Genomic DNA, 15389 nt, shown 5'->3' on the forward strand with positions numbered 1-15389 from the left:
AAGCAGCACAGAAATGAGAGACACAGCCCAACTAGTTGTTACGACTGGTCCCTGTGCTCGGGTCCTCAATTCATTATGAAGGATTAAATACTTCCATTTCTTTAGTTTGCTGCTCCCTTGGTTGAAATAAGGCTAATATAAAAGGATTCCTTCCCTCATGGATACCTTTTAAAACAAGGAAATTTAACCAATTTCATTAATTCACGAAAGATTGATTTTATCAAGTATCCTCCGGGTCCTCTGGTTTCCTCCCACAGTCCGAAGAAGTGCAGGTTAGGTGAATTGGCCGTGCTAAATTGCCCGTTGTGTTAGGTGAAGGGTAAATGTAGGGGAATGGGTCTGGGTGGGTTGCTCTTCGGAGGATCGGTGTAGACTTGTTGGGCGGAAGGGCCTGTTTCCACACTGTAAGTAATGTAATCTAATCTAAAAAATGCAAGAGGAGATAAAAAAAAGTTAACACATGTTCACAATTAGAAATGAGAAATAATTCCAAAAAAGCAAACATTAAAAATAAATTTAACATAGACCAGACAAAGACTGTGAGCAATTGCTTGTAAAATGTTACAGTTTTAAATTGGGTGATAGTGGTAGTATTGATTTTGCCAGTTGAACAGTTAGATTAGATTACATTACAGTGTGGAAACAGGCCCTTCGGCCCAACAAGTCCACACCGACCCGCCGAAGCGCAACCCACCCATATCCCTACATTTACCCCTTTCCTAACACTACGGGCAATTTAGCATGGCCAATTCACCTGACCTGCACATCTTTGGATTGTGGGAGGAAACCGGAGCACCCGGAGGAAACCCATGCAGGCACGGGGAGAACGTGCAAACTCCACACAGTCAGTCGCCTGAGGCGGGAATTGATCCCGGGTCTCTGGCGCTGCGAGGCAGCAGTGCTAACCACTGTGCCACCGTGCTTGGAGATTCTTGGTTCTACGGCTAATTCCTTCGATAATGGCTGGACTGCCTTGCTTTCAGCAATCGGAGAGAAATTTAATTTATTTTTACCTCCAGACACAGGATGTCTAGTGGAATTTCTCAACTTTGCGTCCCCACTTCACATGTTAACACAACAGAACTTGAACTACAAGTTAGCACACCAGCTCTCTAGCATACTAGCACACACATAGACAAATGGTTGCAGTTGGTTTTTAAGCCCCTTTCTTGTGTATTTCTGGAATGATAAAACACACAGAACTGCCTTTTGTTTTTCAATTTATTGTAGTCTAGGGCAAACCCATTTGAGATTTACAGTACAGTTTTTGAAAAGTATCGATCCTTTTGAAGTGTTGCTCATTCAGTAGTCTATAACAGGACATTGTTTCAAAAATTCTAAAAATTATATTTACTACATTACCAAAGGCAGTAATTAAAGAAAATGGATACATTTAAGGGGAAGCTGACATGCATGTGAGGGAGAAGACACATAAATAAAAGCAACAGACCGTGCCTTGAAAATATATTAGAACCCCAAAGCACTTATGTTTATTTTGAACTTCTAAGTACAACATATATTTTAGAAAGGAAGATATACGAGCTAAATGCATTGGCAATCTAAATTGTTTGTGTGGATTACACTGCGTTTTGAGTGGAATCATAGAATGTTCCACCTGAAGAGTGTCACATTTTGTCCTCATTTCCTAAGTTTTCTGCATATTTCCTCCTTCACTTGTCTTACCTTATTACATTGTGTATGTACATAGCCATTAGAGTGATTAGTCCTTGAATATCTGTGCCAATCAAAATTGGGATGGCTTTCAGCAAATGATCACTTGATGAATTTTAACAGAGCTCCCAAATTAACATAAACTACCATTCCCTGTGTTATTTCCATTTAAAAGTGTTCAGCTACATTCCTTTTGAGAATACTTAAGAGATCATTGCTGAGTTGTCACTTTTGAATTCAAAACTAATGAAGTAAAATTAACTTTAGTCGGGTCATAATTATTGAACCAGTAATCATATATGAAGTTGCATTTTACATAGAATATAGAATGTTACAGTGCAGAACAGGCCTTTCAGCCCTCGATGTTGCACCATTCTGTGGAACCAATCTGAAGCCTATCTATCCTACACTATTCCATTTTCATCCATATGTTTATCCAATGACCATCTTAATGTCCTTAAAGTTGGCATGTCTACTTCTGTTGCAGGCAGTGTGTTCCACACCCCTACTAGTCTCTGAGTAAAGAAACTATCTCTGACATCTGTCCTACATCGAACACCTCTCAATTTAAGCTTACGTCCCCTCATGCAACCATCACAATCCAAGGAAAAAGGCTCTCACTGTCCATTCCATCTAACCCTCTGTTTATCTTATATGTCTCAATTAAGTCACCTCTAAACCTTCTTCTCTCTAACAAAAACAGTCTCAGCTCGCTCAGCCTTTCCTTTTTAGACCTTCCCTCCATATCAGGCAACATCCTAGTAAATCTTCCCTGAACCGTTTCCAAAGCTTCCACATCCTTCCAATAATGCGGTGACCAGAACTGTACGCAATACTCCAAGTGCAGCCGCACTAAAGTTTTGTATAGCTGCAGCATGACCTTGTGGCTCTGAAATTCAACCTCCCTACCAATAAAAGATAGCACACTGTATGCCTTCTTAACAACCCTATCAACCTTGGTGGCAAATTTCAGGGATCTATGTACCTGGACACCAAAATCTCTCTGCTCATCTACACTACCAAGAATCTTACCAGAAGCCCAGTACTCTTTATTCCCCTGGCTCCTTCCAAAGTGAATCACCTCACACTTTTCCGCATTAAGCTCCATTTGACACCTCTCAGTCTAGCTCTGCAGCTTATCTATGCCCCTTTGTAACCTGCAACATCCTTCAGCACTATCCATAACTCCACTTACCTTAGTGTCATCCACAAATTTACTAACCCATTCTTCTACGGCCTCATCTAGGTCATGTATAAAAATGACAAACAGCAGTGGCCCCAAATCAGATCCTTGCAGTACACCACTAGTAACTGAACTCCAGGATGAACATTTCCCATCAACCACCACCTTCTGTCTTCTTTCAGATTAGATTTAGATTAGATTAGATTACAGTGTGGAAACAGGCCCTTCGGCCCAACAAGTCCACACCGCCCCGCCGAAGCGCAACCCACACATACTCCTACATTTACCCCTTACCTAACACTACGGGCAATTTAGCATGGCCAATTCACCTGACCTGCACATCTTTGGACTGTGGGAGGAAACCGGAGCACCCGGAGGAAACCCACGCAGACACGGGGAGAACGTGCAAACTCCACACAGTCAGTCGCCTGAGGCGGGAATTGAACCCGGGTCTCAGGTGCTGTGAGGCAGCAATGCTAACCACTGTGCCACCGTGTCGCCCGATAGCCAATTTCTGATCCAAACCGCTAAATCACCCTCAATCCCGTATTTTGTGCAATAGCCTACCATGGGGAACCTTATCAAATGCCTTACTGAAATCCACATTCCCCAAATCAACCACTTTACCCTCATCCACCTGTTTGGTCACCATCTCAAAGAACCCAAAAAGGTTTGTGAGGCAAGCCCTAGCTGACTATCCCTAATCAACATTTTCCTCTCTAGATTATTATAAATTCTAACTCTTATAACCTTTTCCAACACTTTACCCACAACCGAAGTAAGCCTCATAATTATCAGAGTTGTCTCTACTCCCCTTCTTGAACAAGGGGTCAACATTTGCTATCCACCAGTCTTCTGGCACTATTCCTGTAGACAATGATGACATAAAAATCAAAGCCAAAGGCTCTGAAATCTCCTCCCTGGCTTCCCAGAGAATCCTAGGATAAATCTCATCTGACCCAGGGACTTACCTATTTTCACACTTTCCAGAATTGCTAACACCTCGTCCTTGTGAACCTCAATCCCATCTAGTCTAGACACCTGTATCTCAGTATTCTCCTCGACAACACTGTGTTTTTCCAGTGTGAATACTGAGGAAAAATATTCATTTAGTGCTTCCTCTATCACCTCTGACCCCACTACTATCCTTGATTGGCCCTAATCTTTCTCTAGTCATTCTTTTATTCCTGATATACCAAAGAAAACTTTAGGGTTTTCCTTGAGCCTATCTGCCAATGACTTCTCATGACCCCTCCTGGCTCTTCTTAGCTCTCTCTTTAGGTCTTTCCTGGTTAACTTGTAACCTCGCAAACACCCTAACTGAACCTTCCTGTCTCATCCTAACATAAGCCTCCTTCTTCCTCTTGACAAGAGAGGAAGAAGAATATTTTGTTGAATATCTGAGACTTGAGATATTGACTTCAAGCAGCAAGTATTTAAAAGTAACTTGTCAAAATGATATCTTTTTGCAGATGTTTAGAGGGTTATGTAATGGAAGCTGAGAAAGAAATAAGAACATGTTTAGAAGATGGTTCTTGGTCCATCCATAGTATTCTGTGCAAACTACAGACTTGCCCTCTGCCAATGAGCAAAATGGCAAATGTTATTATTTCTGGAACACGATTTATACTCAATGAAAGTATTATCATCTCCTGTGAAGAAGGATACAGATTGTCAGGAGCAAACCAGTCTATCTGTCAGGTAAGCACTCCTAGTAAAGGTGTGTTAGTTATATATGCAAATGTTCTATAGGTATATATGAAATTTACCCAGGACACATTCAATTTCATATTTGCAAATATATAGAAGACTGTTTCTAAAGTATAGCACATTTGCAGGAATATGAAGTTACGCTGATAGTAGGAATGGAGTAGGATGGGAGGAGGTCCATGCACAGCATAAATGCAAGCATTGATCAGTGAAGCTGAATAGCTGTAAATTCTGTAATTTGTTGTAGTACTGATGTGATGTGCTGTGGTTTTAGGGGTTAATTTTGTAAGGTGTTGTTTTTCTTGCAACATGGAAAAAGAAGGACTTGCGCTTATCTCACACCTCTTCACAAGCTCAGCATATCCAAGTGCTTGACAACCAATGAAATGCTTTTTGAAGTTTAGCATTCTTGCAATGTAGGAGATGCAGCAGTCTTATTGTGTGCTGCCTCCAGTCAGATGAATAGTTCACTTCTTACTAACAAAATATTAATAAATCCCAGCATGTGTTGTGAAACCATTGCAATAATGTATGATATAAATAAGCCAGTGCATTGTATTCATAGGTATTCCAAAACTAAACCAATGCTTGTACATATTTAATGAAACTTATTGACATATCCTTCTTTATTAATCCAAGTAAAAGCATCAGGGCCAGTTATTTATAGAATTTATAAAATGTCAATTGGTTTATACATATGCTTATGTTCTACGTGAGCTTCCTCCAACTTTTATTTTTAATTTCATTTTGCCCTATTCTCCTATCCTTCTGTTCCTTGCACCCTCCTATGTTCATATTCACCACAATGTGATAGTGTGCTTCACATTTTAGCCAGTATGCTTAAATTTGTTAAATAATGACTCCAAATATAATTGCAATCATTTATATGATAGAGACTATTTTTAAATGCAATTGTCTTACACATAGGCTTTCCATGTATCATTGTTTTCATCTGCATTCTAATCTTTCACTAGAATGGTTTCTGGAATCCACCAATTTCAGATATTCTGTGTCTCCCTGTATCGTGTGAGGAGCTACCCCCTCCATTGCATGGCTCAATTAAGGGAACCAGCTATGTATATCAAGACAGTGTAACTTACCAGTGTGATTACGGCTATGGGTTACAGGTACCTTTTCATGTTTCTACATTTTTTTTTAACATTACTTCACTTTTTGAAAATAAAACTGCACTCATCTGATATTTCTTAGAATTTAACTCCTTGCTTGCATTCTTTAAAAATGATATGGGTATAAATGGCACAGTTAGTGTTTGTCAATTTGAGAGTAGATTGGGTGGTTCCCACTAGCCAGATGGCCAGAAGCAATTATTTTGATCCAGAATGCACTGTCTGTAAGCATTCTGGGGGAAGCAGATTCAGAAATAACTTTTAAAACAAACCTTTTTTGTGCTTTGGGAAATAGCAAAAGTGCTTGTGAAAGTGATTGGTAATTCTTTCAGAGCAGATATAGGCACATTGGGCTAACTGGTCCTTTCCTGTGCTAAAGGATTCTATTATTTAGTGGCCTTTCCTAGTTGAGCAAGAACACAGAAATAGAAGCAGAGGAAGCCATTTGGTCCATCAAGTCTGCCTGCTTTTCGATTCGCTCTGATCTGATCTGAGTGCAGTCATAACTCCCTGTCCCTGTCCCCAACCATAACGTTTGATTCTCTTGTCCATCAAAAACCTATCTAACTCAGCGTTGACTATACTCAATGTTTCTCTGTTTACAGATGCTGCCATAACTGCAGAGTTCCTCCAATATTCTCTGTGTTAGATCCTGGCGTCTAGTTGGATGGCAGATGATACAGGAGTTTTCTAATTAAGCACCTAATAGGTTGAGAAGCCTGCCAATCAGCACTTACATACTGGCGGTCCTTCTCAATGGTGAGGGCAGGGGTTAATCACCATTAAAGTTACTTGCCCACACCATTTAGAGCAAAACATACTAAATCTTGACCAAAAACCTGAAACAGTCAGCAGTCTGGCAACATCTGTGGAGAGAAATCTGTCAAGTGACCCTTCCTCAGAACTGATGGTAGCTTGGAAGATGTTGGTTTATATGCAGAAGATAGGGTTGGGGCAACAGGGTAAGGAGTAACCAATAGTTGGGATAGAGCCCAAGAGTGCAAACGGCTGTTTGACAGACAAAGGAGTGGATACCAATCTGGCTAGGGGGATGAATAGCTGTTAATGGGGACTGTTGGTGGCTTCAATGAGCTTCCAGTTGCCTGCCACTTCAACACACTAACCTGTTCCCTGGCCAGCATCTTTGCCAGAGGGTTACTGCAGTGCTCCATCAAATCTCAGTGCACACTGGAAGAATCGCACTTCATTTATCACTTGGAGACCTTGCAACCTTCTGGACCCAATGTCCTTACCCCAACCCCCACATATCAGACTTTGTTATCACATAATCCATTTCACACACAACCCATTTTAGCCACTAACAGTCTCCATTAATAGTTATTCACGCTCCTCGCCAGAATGCTATCTACTCCTTTGTCTGTCCAAGTGTTCTTCTCTCTCTTTGAGCTCTGTCCCTACCTATTTATACTCCTTATTCTCTCCACCCACTGTATCTTCTGCAAATAAACCGACATATTCCTAGCTACCATCAGTTCTGAGGAAGATACATGCGAACCGAAACGTTAACTCTGCTTTCTCTCCACACTTGCTGCCAGACTCGCTGAGCTTTTCCAGCAATTTTTGTTTTTGTTTCTGATTTACAGCATCCACAGTTCTTCAGGTTTTTAACTGAGCAAAAGCTTGGTAGATTTTAAAAAGCAACTTTAAAAGTGGAGAGAGGGACTGTGCAGCAGGGAGGTTTACACATTTAAAAGGAATGATGGTTTGGAAAATTCCTTTCTTCCTCCCCCCATCTCCCCCACCTGCAGATCAAAAGCAGGTGAGGATTACATACACTAATGTACTGCAAGGAGTAATTTGAGTGGAACACAGAACTGACATTTTGCAGATGGTCATTGAGTCATACAGCACAGAAGAATCACTTCAGGCCAAGTCTGCATCGACCTATCTACAATAAACCTATTTAACAAGGTGCAGCATGCCACTTTCAGGATACTGTATTCTCTAGTTATTGCTATTTATTTCTGTTACAGGGCAATGTGGAGAGATTCTGTCAAGCAGATGGGACATGGAACGGAACAGAGGTTTCCTGTCAGAGTAAGTACTTTCAGGAATGAAGTAGTTAATTCAGAATGTTTTTTTCAGGAAAGAGTGAGACCAGCACTTTTGAGAATCAAATTCAATGTGACCTATTTACCAGTTGGAGATCTTTCATCCACTAAGCCATGGCGCCCAAGTGATGGGATTTGGAATATCAGCTGTCTAACCATTGCTGAGCTGAAAATATTAGAGTTAATCATTTTAATTTCACTATTAATGACTTGGAGGAAGCTATCATTGACATTTTGATGGAGGGAGGCTGACACTTAGAGGCTAATTCCCTAATAGAACTATGGTTAACAGACACGTGTTGTGGTTCAGATTTTTCAGACTGATAATGAGGCGAAATCTTTTCCATCTGAGGGTTGTAAATTGTGGAATTCTCTATGTCAGAGAGCTGAGGATATTCAGCTGATGATTATATTTCAAGACGGAGTTTGATTTATTTTGGACAAAATAGGAATCAAAGGATATGCTGACAGTGCGGGAAAATATTGTTAAAGTGGAAGGGAGCCATGATTGGACTGAACAGCAGAGTAGGTTCACAGGGCCAAGTGTCCAATTTGTTCTCCTGTTCCTTAGTTTTTACCAAAACTGTGACAAGAAAAACTATTTACATGTATAAACAGGGATTTTGTCATATTTGCTTTAAAGTCACAATGTTAAAATGGGAACGCCACAGAATTTCTGAGCCTAATTCTGTAGATCTAATTATCAATGCATGCAATTCACTGCAGTGTTCAGCTGATTCCAGTTGTTCAGTATTTCCAGACCATGAAAGGAACTCAATCAATGTGTTCAATCAGTTTATTTCAATTATTTATTGAACAGCTGGCCTTTATGTTGGGGCCTGGTTAGCTCAGTTAGCTATATGGTTAGCATATGGTTCAAAATCATGTCAACTGTGAAGGTTCAATTCCCATTCTAGCAAAATCAGATTTGGGACACATCTGTTTGCAAAGGCAAACCATTGCTGACAATAAAACAGGATAAAGCATCAGCAGATATTGAGCCAAGGATCTGATTTCAAACAGCCTACATAATTATCCCTCCTATTATACCTCATTCACGATAGAGATTGCTTCATGATATGGTTTTTAAAACAAATTGCTGACATTCTGAAAAATAAAATTTAAATGTTCAAGTTAGTTTCCTGTCAAAATATGTTTAGCACTCAGATAAAAGCAAAACATTGCAGATACTGGAAATCAGAAACAAACAGAGAGAATACTGTACAAGACAAACTTCGCAGGTCTCGCAGCACCCGTAGAGAGAGAAACAATCAAGTTCTGTATGATTCGGAGATGCCGGTGTTGGACTGGGGTGTACAAAGTTAAAAATCACACAACACCAGGTTATAGTCCAACAGGTTTAATTGGAAGCACACTAGCTTTCGGAGCGACGCTCCTTCATCAGGTGATTGAAGGAGCGTCGCTCTGAAAGCTAGTGTGCTTCCAATTAAACCTGTTGGACTATAACCTGGTGTTGTGTGATTTTTAACAAAGTTCTGTATGCATCTTCTTCAGACTTCTTCTTCTGAGCTGGACCCATTCTATGAAGTCAGGAATACAATGCCATTTAGAGGCTTAAAGCAGAATAGCAAACCCCTCATAGATAACGATTTTCAACTCTAAGTGCAGTTAGTCCCTAATCTACTGATTTTATTTAATATTCCTCACTGCCTCATCATGACTTGCATCATCTCCAGGATGATCAATTCTCTGGGACTGTTCCAGGATTGATCAGAGTTAAAGATCAGTCACCAGGACACTGCAGCAAATGAGGGCAAGGAGAAAAACCATAGGTAATAAAATCAAGAAAAGTGGGGAAAAAAAACAGAAAATTTGGCAGCATCTGTGGTGAAAGTATTGCGTCCAGTTTTTGAGTCATCATCTACTTGTAGTGTTAACTCAGTTTCACTCTGTCTCACAGATGCTGCCTGGCCTGCTGAGCTTTTCCAGCACATTCTCTTTTATGTCAGATTTTTAGCATCCGTGATATTTTGCTTTGGTTATGGGGTTATTTATAAAAACAAAGTCAGATTTTTAAAAAGTTTCTTTGGCCATTTGATGAACTCTAATCCTAATGGCTTGGCCAGCATTTATTGTCCATCTCTAATTGCCCAGAGGGTAGTTAAGAGTTAGCTTCATTGCTGTGGGTAGGGAGTCACATGTAGGTCAGAATTGATATGGATGGCAGTTTTCTTCCCTAAAGGACATTAATGAACCAGATTGGATTTTCCCAACAATCTACAATGTCATCATTAGACTCTTAATTTTATCGAATTCACATTCCACCATCTGCCATGGTGGGAATAAAGCCCCAGAATATTACCTGGGTCTCTGGATTAACAGTCCAGCTAATGTCACTAGGTCATTGCCTCCACAGAACTGATTTTCATATATTAGTATATTTCGGTTTTTAAAAAGTAAAGCATTTCAGCCTAATGTATCGTATGTTGGTAACTGGCCGTTTGCTCAACATTTCAATCCATTGGAGATTCATGGCAAATTTCTGCTCTTCCCTACATGGTGAAAACTGATTGGGAAAATGGCCTTTCATTTGTTACTCAGTCCACACAGCCAACCATTTCTAGGCAAAATTGAGACTTATAACTTCAGTCTTTTCATGATCAGCTCTTAACTCGATCTTTCTGATATGACCATTAAAACACATACTCCCTCACTGTCAAAATCCTTGTCCCTTAATTGCTCTCCAACCTCTTGCTGGCTCAAAAACATCCTAAGATGTCTGAGTACTTCTCCTCCACAGTGGCAATGCCAATACTCTGCACTGTTGGGCTGAATCCTGATGACAGACCATGATCCTGGGGACTACCCACTCCTTGTGGAACCCCAAACCCCACTTCACACCCCATCCACAGAATCAGGTAACTCCCAACTCAATCTAGTCCCACCTGCCAGCACCCGGCCCATATCCCTCCAAACCTTTTCTATTCATATACCCATCCAAATGCCACTTAAATGTTGCAATTGTAGCAGGATTTTGTCTTTCATTTAAGGAATCAGCTGTGAACCACACTCAGAAGTGGATAATGCAGTGAGTATTGGAACTGGAGATTCGTACATGAGTAACGTCACCTTTGTTTGCGATGTTGGTTACCACCTTGTTGGGCCTCAGAACATCACCTGCCTCGCTAATGGTACATGGAGCCAACCTGTTCCTCACTGCGAAGGTAATTAGTATATTGATGTTCTACAACTCCTTACTTACTATTGAGCTGAAACGCCCAATATCAAACATTGACACTCTATTTTATGTATGAGAGCTTGTCAAAGTTGCCACATTCAAAAAATAGGAACATATATTTCATTCAAAAAGAAGCTTGAGGGAGCCCAGAGTTTCCAGTTAATTATACCCTACCTCAGTAGACCTGAGGCTGTCAGTCAGTTGAACATGATCAGATCCTTGGCAAAGATTCACGACATTTTGGTTTGTTAATGTGGGTCCAGAATCATAGAATCCCTACAGTATGGAAATAAGCCATTTGGTTCTACAAGTCCAAACTGACCCTCCGAAGAGCAATCCACCCAGACCCATTTACCTCTAACTAATGCACCTAACCTAGACATCCCTTAATACTATGGGCAATTTTACCATGGCCAATTCACCTAACCTGCACATCTTTGAATTGTGGGAGGAAACCAGGGCACCCAGAGGAAAACCACACAGATACAGAGAGAAGTCAATGGAAATTATTTTTTGAGCCAAAATAATATTAAGAAATATGTATTTCAACCCATTCCAAGAATCCTTTTCCCACTGTTCTCATTGTCAAATGTCCAAAGATGTGCAGGTTAGGTGGATTGGCTATGCTAAATTGCCCATTGTGTCCAAGGATGTGCAAGCTGAGTGGATTAGCCATGGGGAATACAGGGTTACAGGGATAGGATAGGGGTTAGGTCTGGATGGGATACTCTTCAGAGGATTGGTGTAGACTCAATGGGCCAAGTGTCCTGCTTCCATGCTATAGAGATTCTATGATAAATTGGGTTCACATGTTTTTGCCGATGTGTTTACTTACTTCCGCTGCCGTACTTTAACACCATCACTGGGTTATGCCAGGGGAATTACCCTATTTGTGACATTAAGTAGAAACTCAACACAGAGATGCTCAAAAAGGACTCATTCACTGGTGTCCCTATATACCCACAGATAAAGCAGACCAATTTTGGAAAGGTGGAGACACACACTCCCAAGGAAAACTGAGATCACAAGTACAATTAAGGATTCTTAACTGTGAAGTTAACTGTTTCTGAGGAAACAATGTGTGGTCATTGGATTACACATTGCAAAATCTAAGCTGATAGATGCAAGAGAATCTTTCAGCAAATCTTTACAAATCAAAATGCAAATTTGCGTAAGCTCAGTTTCCCCTTGCTTTTCTTTCTTCCTCTTTTGGTTTACCTCATATATTGTAGTTTGTTCCTTTCCCGTGCCAGTTTTTAAACTGTGCTGGAGAATGATTTTTAACCTTTTTTCTGTTAAATTTGAAGTTACTCTTGCTGATGGTAACTGAAATTATTAAAGGGATAACAAGTGACACTAGACTAAGTTTAGAAATATAGAAACTTTAAAGTTTAAAAACGAGGTACAGGAACATTGAAAGAATACCTACCAGAACATGGACCGGATATCCTGTGCTGCTGTGTTGCAATGGTCAAGAACTGCCCAGCTCCATTTCCAAATCTGCTATATGTAACAATCTCAAAAGTCAACACGTTCACTATAGCCTGACTTTTCCCGATTGTGTAGAAAGATCTCGGCTAAGAATTCTCTTAATTGAACTTGTGTCTGCAATTTTTAAAACTGGGAGGATAAAATAACAGCATGATTAAAAAGTAATCATAATGATATCGGATTCTTAGATATAACTTAGTCTCTTTCATTCTTGAGTAAATATGTTAAGTAAAGTTAGCTATTATTATCGGAGATTTTAGTTAGATATCCTTATCATTAGAAATTAAAGTCATTAAACTGGAAAGCACAGACTAATTTTTACTCTAAGTCAGGACTAAACAATTATTAACATATCTATTGAGTCAGAAAGATTATCAAACATTCACACAGCATGTTTATTTTTGAACTCACTGGCTTTACCTCCCACTTTAACAGAATCGCAATTGTCCAACTGAATTGAGTTAAATTAGAGCGTAATGTTGGAACAGTAAATTTGTGGGAGATCCTTCTGATCTGTTGCTGTAACATTGATTGACATTTTGCATGGGGAAACTCCATTTAAATGAACAAGTCAGGTGGGCCACAAAGAGTTGAAGAGTGGCAAATGGAGTTTAATTTAGATAAATGTGAAATGTTGCATTCTAATAAGGCAAATCAGGGCAGGACTTATACACTTAAAGGTCCTGGGGAGTGTTGCCAAACATGAGACCTAGGGGTGCAGGTTCATAGTTCCTTGAAGGTGGAGTCGCAGGTAGACAGGGAGTGAAGAAGGCATTTGGCACATTTACCCTTATTGAGTGTAGGAGTTGGGATGCCATGTTACGGCTGTACAGGACATTGGTTAGGCCCTTTTTGGAATATTGTGCTCATTTCTAGTCTCTCTGCTACAGGAAAGATGTTGTCAAATTTGAAAGGTGCAGAAAAGATATACAAGGATGTTACCAGGGTTGGAGAGTTTAAACTTTAGGGAGTGGCTGAATAGGCTTGGGCTATTTTACCTGGAGCATCAGAGGCTATAGAGATTTATAAAATCATGAGGGGCATGAATAGGGTAAATAGCCAAGATCTTTTTCCCATTGTGGGAGAGTCCACAAATAGAGGGCATAGGTTTAAGGTGACAGGTAGAGATTTAAAAGGAACCTCAGGGGTTCATTTTCACGCAGAAGGTGGTGCATGTATGGAATATACTGCCAGAGGAAGTGATGGAGGCTGGTACAATTACAACATTTAAAAGGCATCTGGATAGCTACATGAATAGGAAGGGTTTATGGGGATATGAGCCAAATGCCGGCAAATGGGACTAAATTAATTCAGGTATCTGGTTGGCACGGATGAGTTGGACTGAAGGGTCTGTTTCCATGCTTACAATTTGATATGCCTCTTCTTATAAGTCAAACCCTCTATTCCCAGTAACATCTATGTAAATCTTTTCTGAACCCTCTCCAATTTAATAATATTCTTCCTATAGCAGGATGACCAGAACTGTGCGCAGTACTTCAAAAGTGGCCTGATCAGCATCCTGTACAATCTCAAATGATGTTCCAACTCCTATATTCAATGGTCTGAGCAATGAAAGCAAGACTGCTAAATGCCTTCTTAACGATCCTGCCTACTAATGCCTGTACAGAAGCCAAGAAGTAAACATTAGATAAAGCACTTCACTTTTTTTTAAGCAAACGTTAGCTTTTTCTTTACTTGTATTAGAGTAGAAAAGGAGGTGAAATGATAAGGACAACAGGAATTCATTTCACCAGAGCTATACTGGCCATTACTCTCCTTTCCCATGTGTACAGACCTTTGGCAGAGCTCATTAAGGAATGTCTTCAGAGTTTCAACTTTACCAAGAAGACAGTGCCTGATTAGTGCCTTCTGGCCAAACTATGAACTCCAGACATATCAGCCAGGCTGTGCCAGTCAGTGTGAATTCAGGACTGAACTTTGACTCTGTGAGATTTTTGTAACCAAGGATAGTAGTGGGAAGTTGTGTGTGGAATCAGAGGAGATAGGGGAAGCACTTAATGAATATTTTTTGACAGTATTCACTCTAGAAATCGACAATGTTGTCGAGGAGTATACTGAGATACAGGCTACTAGACTAGGTGGGATTGCAGTACACAAGGAAGAGGTATTAGAAATCCTGCAGAGTGTGAAAATAGACAGGTCCCCTGGGCCAGATGGGATTTATCCTAGGATCCTATGGGAAGCCAGGAAGGAGATTGCCAAGCCTTTGGCATTGATCTTTAAATTGTCATTGTTGACAGGAATAGTGCCAGAAGACTGGAGGATAGCAAATGTGGTTCCCCTGTTCAAGAAGGGGAGTAGAGACAACCCTGGTAATTATAGACCAGTGAGCCTTACTTCAGTTGTTGGTAAAGTGTTGGAAAAGGTTATAAGAGATAGGATTTATAATCATCTAGAAAAGAATAATTTGATTAGGGATAGTCAGCACAGTTTTGTGAAGGGTAGGTCGCTCACAAACCTTATTGAGTTCTTTGAGAAGGTGACCAAACAGATAGATGAGAGTAAACCGGCTGATGTGATATATATGGATTTCAGCAAGGTGTTCGATAAGGTTCCCCACAGTTGGCTATTGTACAAAATGCGGAAGAATGGGATTGTCGGAGATATAGCAGTTTGGATCAGTAATTGGCTTGCTGAAAGAAGACAAGGGTGGTGGTTGATGGGCAATGTTCATCCTGGAGTCCAGTTACTAATGGTGTACCGCAAGGGTCGGTGTTGGGTCCACTGCTGTTCGTCATTTTTATAAAGGACCTGAATGAGGGCATAGAAGGTGGATTAGTAAATTTGCAGACTACACTAAGGTTGATGGAGTTGTGGATAGTGACGAAGGATGTTGTAAGTTACAGAGAGACATAGATAAACTGCAGGGCTGGGCTGAGAGGTGGCAAATGGAGTTTAATGCGGACAAGTGTGAG

General features: G+C 40.4%; 1 protein-coding gene and 1 long non-coding RNA gene across 4 annotated transcripts in view; one reads left to right on the forward strand and one right to left on the reverse strand.

Moving 5' to 3' along the window:
* The window catches only part of svep1 (sushi, von Willebrand factor type A, EGF and pentraxin domain containing 1), a 236178-nt gene that overhangs the window by 181733 nt on the left and 39056 nt on the right, over positions 1-15389 (forward strand). For 2 of the 3 annotated variants that reach the window (XM_043716218.1, XM_043716222.1), the window contains 4 exons: positions 4327-4555; positions 5539-5691; positions 7686-7749; positions 10775-10948. In XM_043716218.1, the coding sequence (XP_043572153.1) occupies positions 4327-4555; positions 5539-5691; positions 7686-7749; positions 10775-10948 (620 nt within the window). The remainder of the gene's footprint in view (positions 1-4326; positions 4556-5538; positions 5692-7685; positions 7750-10774; positions 10949-15389) is intronic. The other variant, XM_043716221.1, reaches the window with a different exon arrangement.
* On the reverse strand, positions 388-12944 carry LOC122562921. The gene is made up of 3 exons (XR_006315448.1): positions 12392-12944; positions 12181-12288; positions 388-423 (listed from the first exon to the last, which is right to left on the reverse strand). It is a non-coding gene; the product is annotated as an uncharacterized LOC122562921 (long non-coding RNA).

This window comes from Chiloscyllium plagiosum, chromosome 2, assembly GCF_004010195.1.
Source record: "Chiloscyllium plagiosum isolate BGI_BamShark_2017 chromosome 2, ASM401019v2, whole genome shotgun sequence".
Taxonomy (NCBI): Eukaryota; Metazoa; Chordata; class Chondrichthyes; order Orectolobiformes; family Hemiscylliidae; genus Chiloscyllium; species Chiloscyllium plagiosum.